Source organism: Crotalus tigris, unplaced genomic scaffold (assembly GCF_016545835.1).
Source record: "Crotalus tigris isolate CLP2741 ecotype Arizona unplaced genomic scaffold, ASM1654583v1 scf7180000018786.1720131, whole genome shotgun sequence".
In the NCBI taxonomy this organism is placed as follows: Eukaryota; Metazoa; Chordata; class Lepidosauria; order Squamata; family Viperidae; genus Crotalus; species Crotalus tigris.
Genome location: NW_024097201.1, coordinates 1,674,313 through 1,690,638, shown reverse-complemented (window position 1 = coordinate 1,690,638; position 16,326 = coordinate 1,674,313). Strand labels below are relative to the sequence as shown.

The window sequence follows — 16,326 nt, the reverse complement described above, 5'->3', positions numbered from 1 at the left end:
GGAATCCCTATATTAAATATGGGCTAAGTAACTTTAGGCCAATCACGCTTTCTCAGCTTTGCTTACCTCACAGGGTTGTTGTGGGGAAAATAAGGAAGAGGGAGCTGTGTTGGATGTATTCAGCATCTTTAATTTCTTATAAAATAAAAAAGATGGAATAATAAACTCAAATAAATGCATGCAGCCATTTGTCCCTTCCATCCCTACATGCCCTCTTCCTTCATATAGATCTAGCTGTCTTAGTTGCCATATGTGTAGGTAGTGCTGAAGATGTTTTTTTTCCCAACATCAATTGAAAAACTGAGAATTGAAGTCCACAAGTCTTAAAGTTGTCAAGGTTGGAGACCTCTGGTCCATTACATACAAGGAATCTAAAACTACATTTTCATCATTATTTCTCAACCTTGGCAGTTTTAACATGTATGAACCTCAACTCCCTGAATTCCTCAGTGAGCATGCTGGGGAATTAACACAAACCTAAAGCCACTGACATTAAGAAATGCAATATTAACACACCATTTATAAAGATTCATTAAGTCAGCAAACAATTTACAATACAGAAAACTTTCCATTTTTTTCCCCAAATTCATGCTAAAATTCAGAATTTTAAAATGTAGCATGCTTTTTAGAAACTAAAAAAGTACATTATAAATAAACACAGCAGAGTCAGTAACAATAAATGTGATGAAATATCTTTGTTAAAATACAGGAATTCACAGAAAAAAAGATGCATACTATTTGTGCTATCTTAACATTCAAACGGTTAGTGCACTTTTTACATGCATTTGCAAAAGATATGCTCTGGTAACTCCCACATGTGCCATTACCTGGTACACATAATGTTATATTACATTACCTGGATGTATTGATATATGATTTCACCTTTAGTTTATTCCTTTGCCTTGGTTTGGTTGAACAAAGAAATAAGAACTAAAATCTGTCTAAAGTTCTGATAATCAAACTTTTGAGTTTTCTAATCTGGAAAGTAAGCTTCTATTGGCCAATGGGGGAAGTCACAGATTTTCAGTATAACAGGTTTTTTTTTTTCATGCTTTGCTCCTAGATATTCTTTAGTTTCATAAAGTAAAGGAGATACTTGGCCAAAAGGTGGCAGTAGCAAACTCTTTCTTATGCTTGCCAAGACATCTGTGTGGATGCGTTAAGAGAAATTTGCAGGAGTTGAGTGACTTGTTTAGTGGGTGTGCATTGGATGAATTATAATAGCTTCTGGGACTCCTTTCCCCAAACTGAGTTTGTGTTGTTGCCTTGTGCCAATTCCTTATGCCTGGAGATTTGACGGCCAGTTGTCAGGCTACATGCGAAGCATCCTTATCTAAGTAATATGTACATCCACCAGAGAAATTCTGGGCCTGAATTCCAAGCTCTTAATATGGGGATAGTCTTGAATCACTCAGAATACTGGCAAGGGTTCCTGGACTCCACTGTTACCTGACTTTCCTGAATCCTGAATATGGAACATGAATTCTAAGGGACAAGGTTTCTTTTAGTGATTATAGAAGGAAACTTCTTGGCCAAATTACTGTGCACCCTGCCAGCCTTCATGTGTAACTTCAGTGAGTGTTTTCTCAAACATCTATATTTGTTTTGCTGTATTTGACAGGTGATGAGGGGAGCACTGGCTCCGTCACGGAGCTGACAGAAACAAACTATTGTGGATGGAGACTGGACTATGGTGGATGAAAATTATTCTACCTTGAGTCTGACACAATCTGAATTGGAACATATCTCTTTGGAGCTAGCCAGCAAAGGGCCACACAAATCACAAGTTCAGCTGCAGTAAATGAAATGGGAGTTTGTATCATCATTGGGATTCCTTTGAGTTGTTCTTAGAGGATGGGGACCAAGGATAATACCCTGTGGGGAAAACGGAATATTTCTTTGCCTTAGAAAGTGCCTTTGGGTCTTTTTGTAGGTATTTGCTTCATATTTTCATGGAAGCAGGATGCCTGGACTGGTGCATGGTCATAGGCCTCATCCTTCGAGAATCCTCAGTCGTCAATCAAGTGTTTAGTCTAGTGCAGTCTTCAGAGGTTAATGGGGAGAAGTTGTAGAACATTGAGACAGGACTGCAGGCAGTAGAAAGCTGGGCTTCTGTAGACTGGTGAGTTGAACCTACTTTCACTTTATACCGGTTATGTCCAAATGAAAAAGAGCTCCTTTTCTAGGAAGTGTAGTGTTTTAAATGGAAGACATAGCAAAAATTGATAATGTTTAATCTCTTGAAAGAAGTAACTCTGTATATTGAAAGGTAATGTCTGGTTTAACAGGTTTTAATATATTGTGGAATCTTATTATAACTGACTTCTTATTTAAATTGTTGAATTTCAATGACCCACAATAAAAGATATATCCTGAATTAGTCAATGTTGTTTTTCTTCTAAACACAATTATTTTAAAAGAAAATTGTTTTCTTGAAGTTTCTAATATGTTCTTGGATATTTAGGCGTACAGCATGTACCGTATATTCTGGCGTATAAGGCGACTCGACGTATAAGACGACCCCCGACTTCGGCACTGATTTTAACGCTTGCGAAAGTCGTCTTATACGCCGGAAAGTACGGTATATACATCACACAGTTTATAGACATAATATAATTTGCTTGATAAGTGCCTATTGATACTTATTTTACAACATTCTCCTGTTATGTTTCTTGGTTAATTAAGGCCAAATGGCATATTGAACAAATACACAAGTTGATTATCTGAGTGTCCCACACAATTTATTGTGCTCTTTTAACATGATAATCTAAATTTCCATCCCATTAACAATTCTGAGACAAAGGCACTTTTTTCATCAAAGTCATAAATTCTACCACACATTATAGAGTGGAACATTTTTGTAACTAGCTTGTGAGTTAAAATTACCAATATATTCTAAGAAACTTAATCAGTGTAAGTCAATATTTATCTGATTTACAACTGCAAATAATTTTTAGACTATTGTGCCAAATGTTAAAGCTTTAAAATGTTGAAAAACTACTTCCAAATAAATGAATACATTCATTTATCACATTTACTTGGAAGTAAATGTGAACAAATCCCATATCAAATTTTGAGTGATTGTAAACTAGATGTTACCTCTGTTGCTCTTATCATATTTATTACTTTCTGCCATATACAATTTAGTATCCTGTGATCTGATACACTAGCAGCAATGTAACAGATTCCATTATGAATTTCAAGAACTGCATAAGATACCACTGCAACTTAACTAGGTAATCAAGATGCTTACAGAACATTGCTTTTTTTACTTCAAATAGTAACAGCACCTTCCTTAATTTCATCTCCAATAATATTGCAGCAACTCTCTAAATTCCTGACAGCACGGCCTCAAAGGCTGCAGATTATGGAAATTGAAATTTAAAAGGAAGGCTCAAGATGGTACCTGGAACATTGCTGAGATTTTGGCTTTACAATTTTTAACAATGAAGAACAGTCCAGTCTATAATGATGATGTTCTTATTAATAGAATAAGCGTACACACAAATTAATTACTAGAATTATAGTCAATTCAGGTGTTCACCTCAGCAGCTATTAACTGACCCATTTCCAAATGCCTTTCTGTAGACCTTTTTAAAGAGTTTTTATAGCTCTCTGAAAATGTTGTAAGGCAGTGTTTCTCAACCTTGACAAATTTAAGGCATGTGGACTTCAACTCCCAGAATTCCGCAGCCAGCAATGCTGGCTGTGGAATTCTGGGAGTTGAAGTCCACATGCCTTAAAATTGTCAAGGTTGAGAAACACTGTTGTAAGGGATTATCTGGCTATTCAGGGTAAGCTGATATAAAAAAGGAGAGTCAGCACTGACATGTTTCAAACTGGGGAATTGCTGGGGAATTCTAGGAGTTGAAGTCCATCCATTTTAAAGTTGCTAAGGTTGGGAAACACTGCCCTAGATGATAAGAACCTCTTTCTCTCTTATTAGCTCAATCAGAGGCAACCTGAATAAGATAGGCAGATTTCCAGGCCCTGAGTCTGGACATTTTAAAAGTGTCAAATAGGGATTTGAACTAAATTCAGAAGCCAAATGGCAGCCAATGCAGTTCCCAAATGGTTACATTGCATCCATAACTACTTAAGCTGCTGCATTTACCAGGAACTCTTCTGTCACTTTACTCCTTTTCTTAAGTTTTTTGTTTTTATTTTTGGGATGCTTTCAAGTCCCTGAAGTTTTCTTGGCAGGGTTTCAGAAGCAGTTTTCAATATTTAAGTCTTCAGGGAGAGACCGGCTTAAGGTCACCCAGCTGGCTTTGTGCCTAAAGTATCTGTGATGACCCAGGGCACAGCCCAGAGGCAATGGAAGTCAGCTGGCAATTCAGTTTTTATTGCTCCAAATTTTCCCCAAATGCTCCCATGTTTGCTGGCAAGCCTCCAACAAAATAACACACAGACCCCTTCAGCCGACTCTGGCTGAAAGTAGGTTCAAATACAGTCTGATTAGCATAAGAAAGTACTCAAGGCCATAGAGATAACAAGGAAGAAAACATAAACTCAACAAGTCTGTTTGAATCCTAGCTTGCCTGAGCAGGTTTCAAAAGAGAGAATCTGAAATACAGTCCGAGGGTCTTTAAACATTCAAGTAACGTGGTCAGTCAATCCAATAGTTCGAGTTTCCAGGTTTCCAAACAGAAGTCACAGAACAAGAGATCAGCAACAATACACAACACTCCAAGAATCAGCGTTTGTTCCCAACAAATGCCCTTCCCCACAGCGTCTCCTTAAATCTCAATCTCCAGATGTTTCTTATGGAGAAGGGCGGGATGCTCTCCTCCCGAGTAATTGAGTTGTTCCCTTCTTCTCTCCACTCTCTGTGCTCTAGGATCAGGTGGGGGTGGCCCTTGCTCATCGCCTGAACTCTGCCTCTCTTGTTCCTCCTGTTCCAATCTTGAAGGGCCCTGGCCTGCCTCAGCCTGCTCTTCCCCACATTCTCCCTCAGCCTCCATAGGGTCCTGTTCCAGTTCATTTTCCTCCGCAGATTCAGGCTTAGACGGAGGCATGACAGTATCTTTCAAGTTACGATATAATAAAATAATTTATTATTATTAAAAAAAATTTTTTCTAAAATGAATGCACAGAGGAGAAAATGCAATGAATCAAATGGCTAGGGTAGCTTCCATCTGATACCTTTTTTTAAATAAAGATTTACATGGTATCTCTCCAAAATTCGAGAATCTCCTAAATTGATAGGGTCAGATCCCAATTTCTATCCCTCCTTTCTCTCTTACCAAAATGGTTTACCCGAGGTTTCTAATCTTTGAACACTGTTCAGTTTTCTTGATGTAGGGTACTAAGCGAGCAACTGTATAGCAGAAGGAAGAGCCAGATCTGGGCTCATCCAACCCATATTCTATAGAACGTGGATGTAACCACGTTCCATCCTTCCCCTTTTTTTACTTTGAATTCCTCATAATCATTTAGCGACCATTGGATATTACAATGGTGCTAAACAAATGGTATTTGTAACCGGTTGTTGAAGTTACTGTCGTTGCAGCATTCTATGGTCATGGGATCAAAATTTGGGCAATTGGCAATCGGCCTGCATTTACAACCACAGGGGACTTCAATTCCATGCTCCTCCCTCTCTGCCTGTTTGGTCTTTAGGTCTGGAGCAGCAACGATTACAATGATAGTATTTGGGAGGTTGGAGGTCCTTCCCCAAGAATGAACCCTTTGGCCACAGAGAAAGAATGTCAGGCTGCTCTATAGCTCCAGGGATGTTCTCTCAAGGACTCCAGGATTACTGCTTTATAAAAGTCCATGAAAGAAGACAGAAAACCTTAGCACTACTCTGCAGAGAGACTCATAGCAGCTTTACAGTTCCTCGGGCTTAGGAATTGTTTATTCCTATTGCTGTGGTTTTTTTTTTTTTTACACATAGAAAAGGAATCAATAATACAACTTGATTTCCCCATAGGATTTCCTAATTTTGCAGAAAATTGCAGCTTCCAATGCAGCATAAATGACATACTCCTGAAAAAAAAATCAGGTAAACAATAAAAATAATTGTATGTAACCAGTTCAGCAATTAACTAAAGAGCATATTATCACCAAAATACAAAATGTGTGTGTGTGTGTGTGTGTGTGTGTGTGTACAGGAGACCAGAATGGTACTTAGAAGCATAGTATTAGATGCTTACACTGGATGAATAGGCAACTGTTTTGCTCATATACCGCTTGATTGCCATAGGGAAGTCAGGTAAATATGGACTTGTAAAAGAATCCAGAAAAAAAGAAGGAAAAACAGCAAAATTGGACCATGCAAACTTAAGAATTCAGTGAGACTGACCATCAAGTTTGTTGGCATTATAATTAAAAGAGCTTTACTTACATAGTGCATTCAAAACGAGTATCATTATTGCAGCAATCACCATTAACACCTCCATATTCTGCATGATAGCCTTAACAGTGCTTAATCAAAATATTTCCTTAGTCAGTAAGAACACATCAAAATATTAAGGACAAGGCAGCACGTGTTATTTAAAGGCGGTAAAGTATGTTATTTTGTGCTTGTAGTTCCAGTACAAAAGCTCCTTTTATTGCAAAAACCCAAGAACAGCTGTTCTAAAGCTACTTTCCAAAAGGTAGTTTCATGTTATAATGTCAGCAGGTGAAGGGACTATTCAAGTGGCAGAAACAGGTGTTTTTTTTTTTTTTTTTTGCATTAAACAAACACAACAAGACATCTTTTCCCAAGAGGTCTTACCAATACTGCCATTGAAATATACTTGTGACTAAATTATTCCTCATAGCTTTTTTTTTCTGTGAGTAATGCTATCTTTCCCAACTCACTCAAGCTCCCTATGAACAGAAGTGGCATCCAACAATTGAGAGATAATCGATCTTTGCGTAATTTCTAGATTAAAAGATAAACTGGTCATAGGTAGAAGTCCAGCTTAAAGGATAAATCCAGCTGGGAAATCTTTCCAGTAAAGCATGTAACAGAGATGACTTTTGATCTTCTCCAAAAAAATAATGGTTAACTATAGCAAGGGTGACCATTCCTTTCGTGGATTTGTCCGAACCCTAAAAATCAAACAGAAAAAAGCAAATAAGCTCATATCTGATTATTTGAATCCTATTCTTATTCAGCACTATGTAATGGTAGAATTCGAAGCTTGCAAAGAATAACCCAAAGAGTATAATCAGGTGAGGAAACCAAAGAAATTAAAATTTTAAAGAATTCCAAGATGCTCACTGAAATAGTGTTAAAGTGGCTGTTTCCAAAACAAAATTTTATTTAAGCCTCTAATGGGTTGCAGAAACATAATACCAAACAAATCAAATTGAAGAAACAGATTGAATTCCTGAGGCTACGTTAATTAAATTTTCTGGCGTATTGTTAAAATAATGTGAAAAATAAGAACTTTTTCCGACTGCAACCAGAAGACGGATTAGTCCTTTTTAATTCTATATCAAGGAGAAACACACTCAGTGCTTGGCTGCCCTTAAAAAGTGTCAGGAAAATGCAACTAATGGCTTGATAAGATACAGAGAATATCTTATCTGCAGAAAACTGCATTGCCTACTCATTGCCTGCAGGATACAATTTAAGGTTGTTGGTTAATGACTGCAATGAAGTTAACTAAAGTGAATTTAGAATAATAATATTGACCTGTAAAGCTCTACAGAGTTTAGGTTTTACTATCTGAGGGAGTGCGTCCATCTTTATGAAAATTATTAGAGGATGGGTTTTTAAAGACCTTCCAGAAGCTAGTATACCAGACAACGCCATCCCCTGTATAATCACTTCCAGACCAAGAAAAAAGATAAGTAACATAAATTGGGCAACTGAATATAAAACAAAATTTAACAGAATTGCTTAAATCACAGGAAGTCAAAAGTGAAGAAAGAAATAGGCTGTATGGAGGTCACCTCAGTTTATGATCAGGAGGGCATAGAATACATTTGGTCTCTGTTAAAAAAACTGAGGAAGCGAACTTTAATTCAAACATATAGAGTAGAACATCTAGATCAGGCACGTCAAACTTGCGACATCCCATGACGTTGCGCGACATATCATGACTTTTTCCCCATTGCTGGCAGTTTGGCGTGCATCCGGCCCATGGGCCGGCAGTTTGACATGCCTGATCTAGATATTCTGTTGCTTTTGTTTTGCTTATACCATTCTATATCAAAATATAATTCAGACTCTATATATCTAGATACTGTAGAAAAAGTGCTCATATTTTATAGACATAGGCAGTTTATTTGAGATGTTGCTGTTAGAAGGACACCTCTCAAGAACGTCTCTCCAGTATAAGACAAATTCTAATTTCCTCCTCTGGATTACTGTATCCATGGTAATATTAATAGTATATGCTACCCCGTTTGCATCTACTAATACAACTATGTCAGTAAGTCAATGACAGATAATTTATACACTCTTAAGTGAGTATCTGGAAACACCACACGAGTTCAATGAGCTTCAAGTAGGCAAATACAGGAGTACAGGATTAATTTCTATCTGCTGGTTTGGTATAATTGCAGGAATCTAATATTCAAGGGCATATTTGATTTAATGAATTCCTGAAATGAAAGATATAAAAATTGTCATGTCAAGGACACCTAAGGAAAAGAAAATGCATATCAAAATTAATAGCACTAGAAAAAGAGCAATTGTGTGTTAACTTCAAAGGATGAAAATGGATCAATAAGCTGTACCCAAAAGGCAAACCATTTAACAGAAGAAGAGAGGAGAATTCTAAGAAATGAATGTGATGCTTAAAGGAACAACTCACTTTCAGCTCGATCCAAAAGCGCCAGGGCCTGGCATGGAGCCCACGTGCATAATACACAAAGTAGTCTCCATTCAAACTATTAACCATAGGAGTTCCATTTCCAAGAGACCAAGTGGACAGTGTTGAACCTTGATGTAGTCGAAGATATAATGCCATGTGGCTTGAACCTGAAGCCGGTGAAAAACAAAAATTACTACATGAATTCAGAAGAAAGGGTAGTGGAATTGCCACATTTTTTTTTCAATCTAAAGCAAATTATGCACTAAGTGCTTATTTCGATTTTCCTAATAGCCTGGGAAGGATATTTTCCTAATCTCTGGATTAATTTATGAACTATGTTTTTAAAAACATCTACGAAATTTTTAATGTGTCCTAAGAAAAGAGACTGGCACACCTGTTATAGCATAATAGAATAACAAAGCTGGAAGGGACCTTGGAGGTCTTCTAGTCCACCCCCTATTCAAGCAGGAGAACCTATACCAGGGGTAGGCAACCTTGGCTCTTTTATGACTCGTGGACTTCAACTCCCAGAATTCCTGAGCCAGCCATGGATGGCTCAGGAATTCTGGGAGTTGAAGTCCACGAGTCATAAAAGAGCCAAAGTTGCCTACCCCTGCCCTATACCATTCTGGACAAATGGCTATCCAACCTCTTCTTAAAAACCTCCAGTAGTGGAGCACCCATAACTTCCTGAGGCAAGCCATTCCAATATCTAACTGTTCCATTGTAAGGAAATTTCTCCTTAATCCTAGGTTGGATATCTATCTGGTAAGTTTCCATCTGTTATTTCATGTCCTGTCCTTAAGTGCTTTGCTTATCTTAGTCAACTATTTATCATAGTTAAAAATCTATTCAGGTACAGCTTATTACAAGCATATTTATATCTGTGATATGCTGAATTCACAATGACTGGCTATCTCTGAGAACTTTGACTGAAGGTGCTTGATGTAATATCAGATAATAATTGGATAAATAATTAGACAAATTAAATAATTTGCTGTAGCTAACTAGTTGTTAAGATCCAATAATTCCCTACTAAGACTCTCAAGGCAAGGAAGGATGAGATCTCCACTCACCTATTACTTCAAAGGTTAGCTTTGTAGAATCCCATTGTGTTGGCTCTTTGGAAAGAAGCTGAAAGCGAACAGGGTTTTGGGGAGCAATTGCTGGTGCAGGAAGATACCATGTTTTCCTTTTAAAAAAGGGATTTTTTTAAAAAAAGAGTTATCAATATAATTAACTGTAAGAGTCCTTTAAAATATTTCAAATTACTGATTCGTGTTAATTCTGTTCAACAAAGTATAATATGGTGTATTAAAACCTAAAATGCAAAAGGTTACATCCTTGCATGCAAAAGAACTAAAAATGATTAGCCCTTTTAATCTTAATATTAAAATAAAAGGATAAATCTGTCAAAGTAGTGTTTGTCAGAATACTTTAAAAACAACAACCCCACCCTTGTTTATCAGATTTCCAGGAAATAATGACAAAACAGTCAAAGTTTTGCTCAAAGCTGAAAGCTTTCGCAAAGCAGAATGACAAGATTCTGCACTATTACACAGAGATAGGAATAACTCTGATAGTCTTGCTGACAGATGAAGCCAAGCCCGTTCAGAAAAACATTAGGATTCATTAAGACTCTTTAAACATAATTAGAAAAGGGTGCAAAAACGAAAAACACAGCCTCCAAATAGCCAGAATTCTGCTGTGTGGCACTCAGAACGTTTGTGTGTGTGTGTGTTTTCATATCAGTGTTGACTCCTGGTGACTACTTTGTTTCTTGGCGTAATTTCAGAACTGGTTGCCATTGCCTTCTTCTAGGGTTGAGAGAGAAGCATTGGCCCTAGATCAGTGGTGGCGAACCTATGGCATGGGTGCCAGAGGCGGCACTCGGAGCCCTCTCTGTGGGCACATGTGCCGTTGCCCCAGCCTTGCCTCCCCCCACGACCCCTTCCTTTCCAATAGCCCCCCTGAAGGAGTCGCCCCCAAGCGTGGCCCACGTGGAGCAGCGCAGCCAAGGACATGGCAGCCAGGCAGTGTAGACAAGACTCTGCCCTCACACCCCATCATGCAGTTGATGCTACAGGGCGCGGGCAGAGGGTATGGCCGCCATAGCGCTGCTGGGCTGCCTGGGCAATCTGCAGTGGGCCCTGGAGGCGGTGAGTGGTCCTGTGGGCAGGCGGGGCAGAAGATGGGGGGGCAGAGCGAGGGCGGAGCATGGGGGTGGAATGGGGGCGGGGCTAGTTTTGGGGCACTCAGTCTCTAAAAGGTTTGCCATCTCTGCCCTAGATCACCCAGCTGGCTTCGTGCTTAAAGGAGGTCTAGAACTCATAGTCTCCTGCTTCTAGCCTCTTGCCTTCAGGCTTAGACCCATTTTGATCTTCAAGATTAAAGGGATTAAAACAAAAAACCCTTCCTGTCCCATACAGGAAGTTTTAGGAAGTCCCGTCAGTCCAGCAAAAGATACAGGAAGAAAAAAAATGTCCCTTCTTCTCCCACTTTTCAAAGCAAATCCCAAACCGCATTTCCAGACTCTTTCCAGTCTGACTGCGGCTTTGTTATGGGCATTGCTATATTTTGCAATTGCTTTCCTTCTGGCAGTAGTGGCTTAAAACGCAACAGGTTTACTGATTCACTTGAAAATACTCATTTTTCAAAAGTATTACATCAACTGACAATTCTGTAAACTAGATGGTTCATTTGGTGAGATCACAACCAACCGAAAAACGTTGTTCACGGGTAAGATCCAAGGAAATCCACAGAGGGGGGATCCTTCCTCACACGTAGCTGCAATAGAATCATTGAACTCAGGCAGGTGGGGTGTAACGAGCGATATTCCACTGTAGTCCATCCCATTTATCCATATTCCAGAATCACTTTTTTCCAAGTGACCATCCAGGCTATGAAATCTTCTGTTTAAATGCTGGAAAAATGACAAGACAAGAAGCTGCTAAAGCAGTGGTTCTCAACCTTTCTAATGCCGCGACCCCATAATACAGTTCCCCATGTTGTGGTGACCCCCAACCACTTATACATCACCGGGTGCCAGGGGCGTGGCCAAAGAAAAGGGGGGGAAAATGGCGGACAGCCTTGTTTGGCGACCCCCGTGAAATGGTTGTTCGACCCCAAATGGGGTCCCGACCCACAGGTTGAGAACCACTGTGCTAAAGCTTTGCCAGCTGCCTGTGAGGCAGATACAAAATAGCTCGCTGGAGCAAGAGGTATCCTTTCTTTACGAATGTCTGAGTGACCATATGAGGGTTAAATCTGTGCTTGTTGCACTAGACATTTTTCTTTCTATACTTTTGGAAACCCACAAAGTTGATTGTGTGATAGCCAACAGCATAATAATCAGTTGTAGCAAGTGAGGAAAAAAGAATTATGTTCCCAGCTTGCACTGAAAAAGCTGACAATATTATGGAAGCAAGGAAAGATCAGAGAGGAAGGTACTGAGTGAGCGAGTAGGGTGGTTATCAGTTTAGCCAAGTTATAAGCAGTAATAGCCCACGGCTGGATATCAGTACGCCCACTCAACGTTTAAATGTACTTTTGCAGAAATGGCTGCTGATGTAATCTACTCAGAGTTGCCCTTAAATCACAAGATGGGCGGCAAATAAATACAATAATCTGGCTGACTATGCAATGAACCATAATAATCAAAATTATCTACTGACTTACCTGCCTCAGTGAAGCCAACTGACATGGCAAATCAAGTGACAGAAATCATTGCAAAAATTAGATCCCTTTTCACAGTAATAACCATTTTCACAATACAATATATTTGTCAATCTTCGATCTCCTTCTATTTTATATATATATATAAAATGTACAGAATAGTAAAATGCTCCTTTATCACCGAGTTAGGAATATGCCTTTTCAATCCAAGAAGTTGCTACTGAAACTAGTTTGTAAATTTAAATTTACTTTAAATTCAACGAAGAACTAATTCAAATGTACTAAAGACTATATTAGGAAGTAAATAACTTGAACTATTTGATTGATATTCCTGAATTAAATTCTTTGTTTGTTTTAAATGTCTACATAGGTTTGTAGATTTATATGTATTGTTATGTGAATTGCTTTACAAGAGCTTTGCTTTAAATGGATTTACATACAGTATGTATATAATCTGTACTAGAAGTCACACCTATTAGGAAACCATATTTTTATTTATTTAACACAGAGGCCACGTGAGTAGCTGGGCAGTGCACACACATATGCGCGTGCTCACCCCCCCCTTGTGACACCGTTGCCGCAAGTGTGCGGGTAGCGGCAGTGCTGCTAGTATTGCACGGATGGCGGTAATGCTGCAAGCAGCAGGTGGGGCGCAGTTTGATCCTCGCACTGGTAGCATCACAAGCCTGGAGGCAGCACAAGCCTCACACAGCTGCTGTTATTGCTGAGAGCTTCCGCGCAGCCCTGTTTGTGTGGTGCGCATGCTCGCAGCCTGTTTGTATTTGCGTGCCCACGTGTGGCCACATTCACATTTGCGCATGTGCATGTAAGGCGCTGCCCTTCCCTCTCCCATCGGGCTGCCAAAACAAAAAGGTTGGAGACTCCTGGTTTAACAGATCTGAGTTGACATGCTCTTTTATTGTACTTTTATTATACCCATTTGAACACTTAGTACCTTGGTTGTACTGGACATCTAATCAGCCAACAAATGGGGACAATACCTAATGTTTCTGTAGGTTGGTTTAAGTATTTGTTCTGATCTGCAGGATGCCTCCATTTCCATTTCTACTTAAAAACAAATCAAATCATTTAAAGGAAGTCCTCAACTTATACCCCTTTGAATTAACATTGGCCTCCAAAATGTTATGATATACATTCGCATTTATTACCACTGCCCCACCTCTATGGTCACATGGTCACAATTTGGGCATTTGGCAATTAGGTTGCATTTACAATCAGTCACGGTGTCCTTTGGTCACATGATCATGGATTGTGATTTTTTTTTGCCAGTTTCTGGCAAAAATTGACATTGATTAAGCTGGATTTGCATTTATAATCATGTGATTTAACTTACAACCATGATAAAATGGTTGTAAAATTGGGTCAGTTATTTGACCACAATGGAAATTCTGGTCCCAATAGTGGTTGCAAGTCCAGGACTAGCTGTGGCTTGCTATGAACCATGTGCAAGTTTTATAAGTTACAAAAACAAATGTTGGTAACAGTCAGAATTATCGTGGGATCTTATATGCCAATAAAAGAATGTTAGTAAAAGTTTTTTGATAAAATATTCATGATAAAAGTTACAACAGAATATCAGTGTGTTAAAAGATGTTACCATCTTTATAAGGACGGAGTCTTTCTGCATATGAGATCTTATGAAATCTTCTATCTAGCTGATGATATAAGATTGAGCCATAATAACATAACGGCTGGCTGAAATGTATTGTTTATTAATCTGATTAGATATTTCAAAAGCTACTTTGTAGTGTGCATTGATATGGCCCAGTTCTATACTTTTAATAGTTTATGATATTTTGTTTTCTATCTAAGATCCTTTGTTTAAGCACTACCATCAAGAGCATGAGTGTCTCCTTGAAAAATCTAGTTTCATATAATTATTTGTCAATTTAGAGTTTTCAGGAGGAATCATATTTATCAATTAATGTTAATTGGAAATGAACCTTTAGTAAATATTTGAATACACAAGTGATGTCCTCATTTCAAGTTTTGTTAAGTTCTGCCTCCAACTGCAGGCAAGTTTAGGCATGTATTGGATTAGTTTTCTTGGGAATTTTGACTGCATCCTTTCCAAATTCCTGGATTTAATGGGATAATGTATCAGTTTTAACAAGTTTGAACGAAGCTGTTGCAGAGGCATCTCTGGAGATGAAGAGCAAGAATTTCTGCTGAATTCCTCTGGGCCATTTCCATTTTACATAAGGGGCAGATTGTAAATTGATAACTGTGGTTGTGTAAGAAATAAAACTCTCACAAAAATCAGTCAGCATGGCTAGAGATCTGTGATTATAAGACATTTGGATTGTCTTTTCCTATTTTATATTAGGAATCAAGTTGCCAAGATACCTTCTTATATAACCATGATATAATTGGGAGTGGCAGAATCAAGTGCAGATGTCAAGGATTAAACTTTGGCAGCTACATGCCTCTGTGTTTCAACTTGCCTTTAGATTAAGGTGAAGAGGTGTCACTTTCAATTCGATGGATTAGATGGAAAAACGTCTACTATTCAGCTTTAGACCATGAGAACCTGAAACCTTTTCAAGGACACCAGAACAGGTATGGATTTGAAGCAGATGGTTCCCATAATAAAGTGAACTATGCAAGACGTTGGGGGTTTTTGGCTGGAAAATTATTAAGTCTATGAATTGGTGTTGGAACCTCAAGAGTTAGTTTTGCTTTGAGATTATCATGCAATATATTCAATAAACAGTAAGATTTTCAGAGTGGAATGAACGTGGAGTTTTATTTGGATTCTTGAGCTGGATATTGACATTAAACTAAATCTCTATTTCCTCTTCAATTACCATTTCTCAATTCCAGGGATGACGTGATCCAAAGGCTGAGGTAAGATGGCAAAAGTGTAAGATATGCACATCTGAGAAGGAGGTTGATGAAAATAACGCAACATATTAACTTCAAACCACTGGATTTAAGGTGAAGTACTTTCAAAGGAGTGAATTAAAAAAACAAAAACAAATTCTGCAAATTCAGAAACACTTTTTACCTGAACAAGCATTCGTTTAGGCCTTGGGTCTGACAATTCTGAACTGAAAGGGAAGAAGAGTCCACTGCAAACAAGGATGAAAGTGACTACAAAAATGGTTGTCAAAGATATTAACGTCACCTTTGTGCTTCTGGACAGATAAATAAAGCTGAGCTAGAAAATAAAAACAGGAAGTAAAAGAAAGTGATTACTTTTACAGAATTATTTCCAGAAAACAAGTGTGTCAAGCAAACTTAAATGTTAAATGTGTTAAAACAAACCATTTTATTTCTTTAAAACATGGCTTTTAACTTATACAATTTATTTTTTTTTTAAGTTTGTGGCAAATCAGAGATAACGTTGAAAGCTAGTGACTTTCCCAAATCCATCCACAATGTCTCCTTAGCACAGACATTTAATTTTGCTTCAGAATATCAGGAGGAGGTGGCTGGAATAAGAGAGGGAATATTGCCTATCTTCTATGTCAGTGATGGCAAACCTTTTAGAGACCGAGTGCCCAAAAACTGGCCCCACCCCTGCTCCATCCCCCTGCCCCGCCCCCATCTTCTGCCCCACCTGCCCACAGGACCGCTCACTGCCTCCAGGGCCCACCGCAGATCGCCCAGGCAGCCCAGCAGTGCTATGGCGGCCGCACCCTCTGCCTGTGCCCTGCAGCATCAATTGCACAATTGGGTGTGAGGGCAGAGTCTTGTCTACACTGCCTGGCTGCCATGTCCTTGGCTGCGCTGCTCTGTGTGGGCACACTCGGGGGCGACTCCTTCAGGTGGGCTGCTGGAAAGGAGGGGGTTGCGGGGGGAGGCAAGGCTGGGGCAACGGCACGCGTGCCCACAGAGAGGGCTCCGAGTGCCGCCTCTGGCATCCGTG

General features: G+C 39.0%; 1 protein-coding gene across 1 annotated transcript in view; it reads right to left on the bottom strand.

Annotated features, from left to right (window-relative positions):
- Window positions 1-6,309: 6,309 nt before the first annotated feature.
- Window positions 6,310-16,326, bottom strand: part of ERMP1 (endoplasmic reticulum metallopeptidase 1) — a 48,557-nt gene continuing 38,540 nt past the window's right edge. Inside the window, exons 11-15 of the mRNA XM_039356170.1 lie at window positions 15,463-15,615; window positions 11,480-11,682; window positions 9,836-9,951; window positions 8,760-8,926; window positions 6,310-7,044 (exon numbers count right to left, since the gene is read on the bottom strand). Of these exons, the coding sequence (XP_039212104.1) occupies window positions 6,880-7,044; window positions 8,760-8,926; window positions 9,836-9,951; window positions 11,480-11,682; window positions 15,463-15,615 (804 nt within the window). The 3' untranslated portion in view covers window positions 6,310-6,879. The remainder of the gene's footprint in view (window positions 7,045-8,759; window positions 8,927-9,835; window positions 9,952-11,479; window positions 11,683-15,462; window positions 15,616-16,326) is intronic.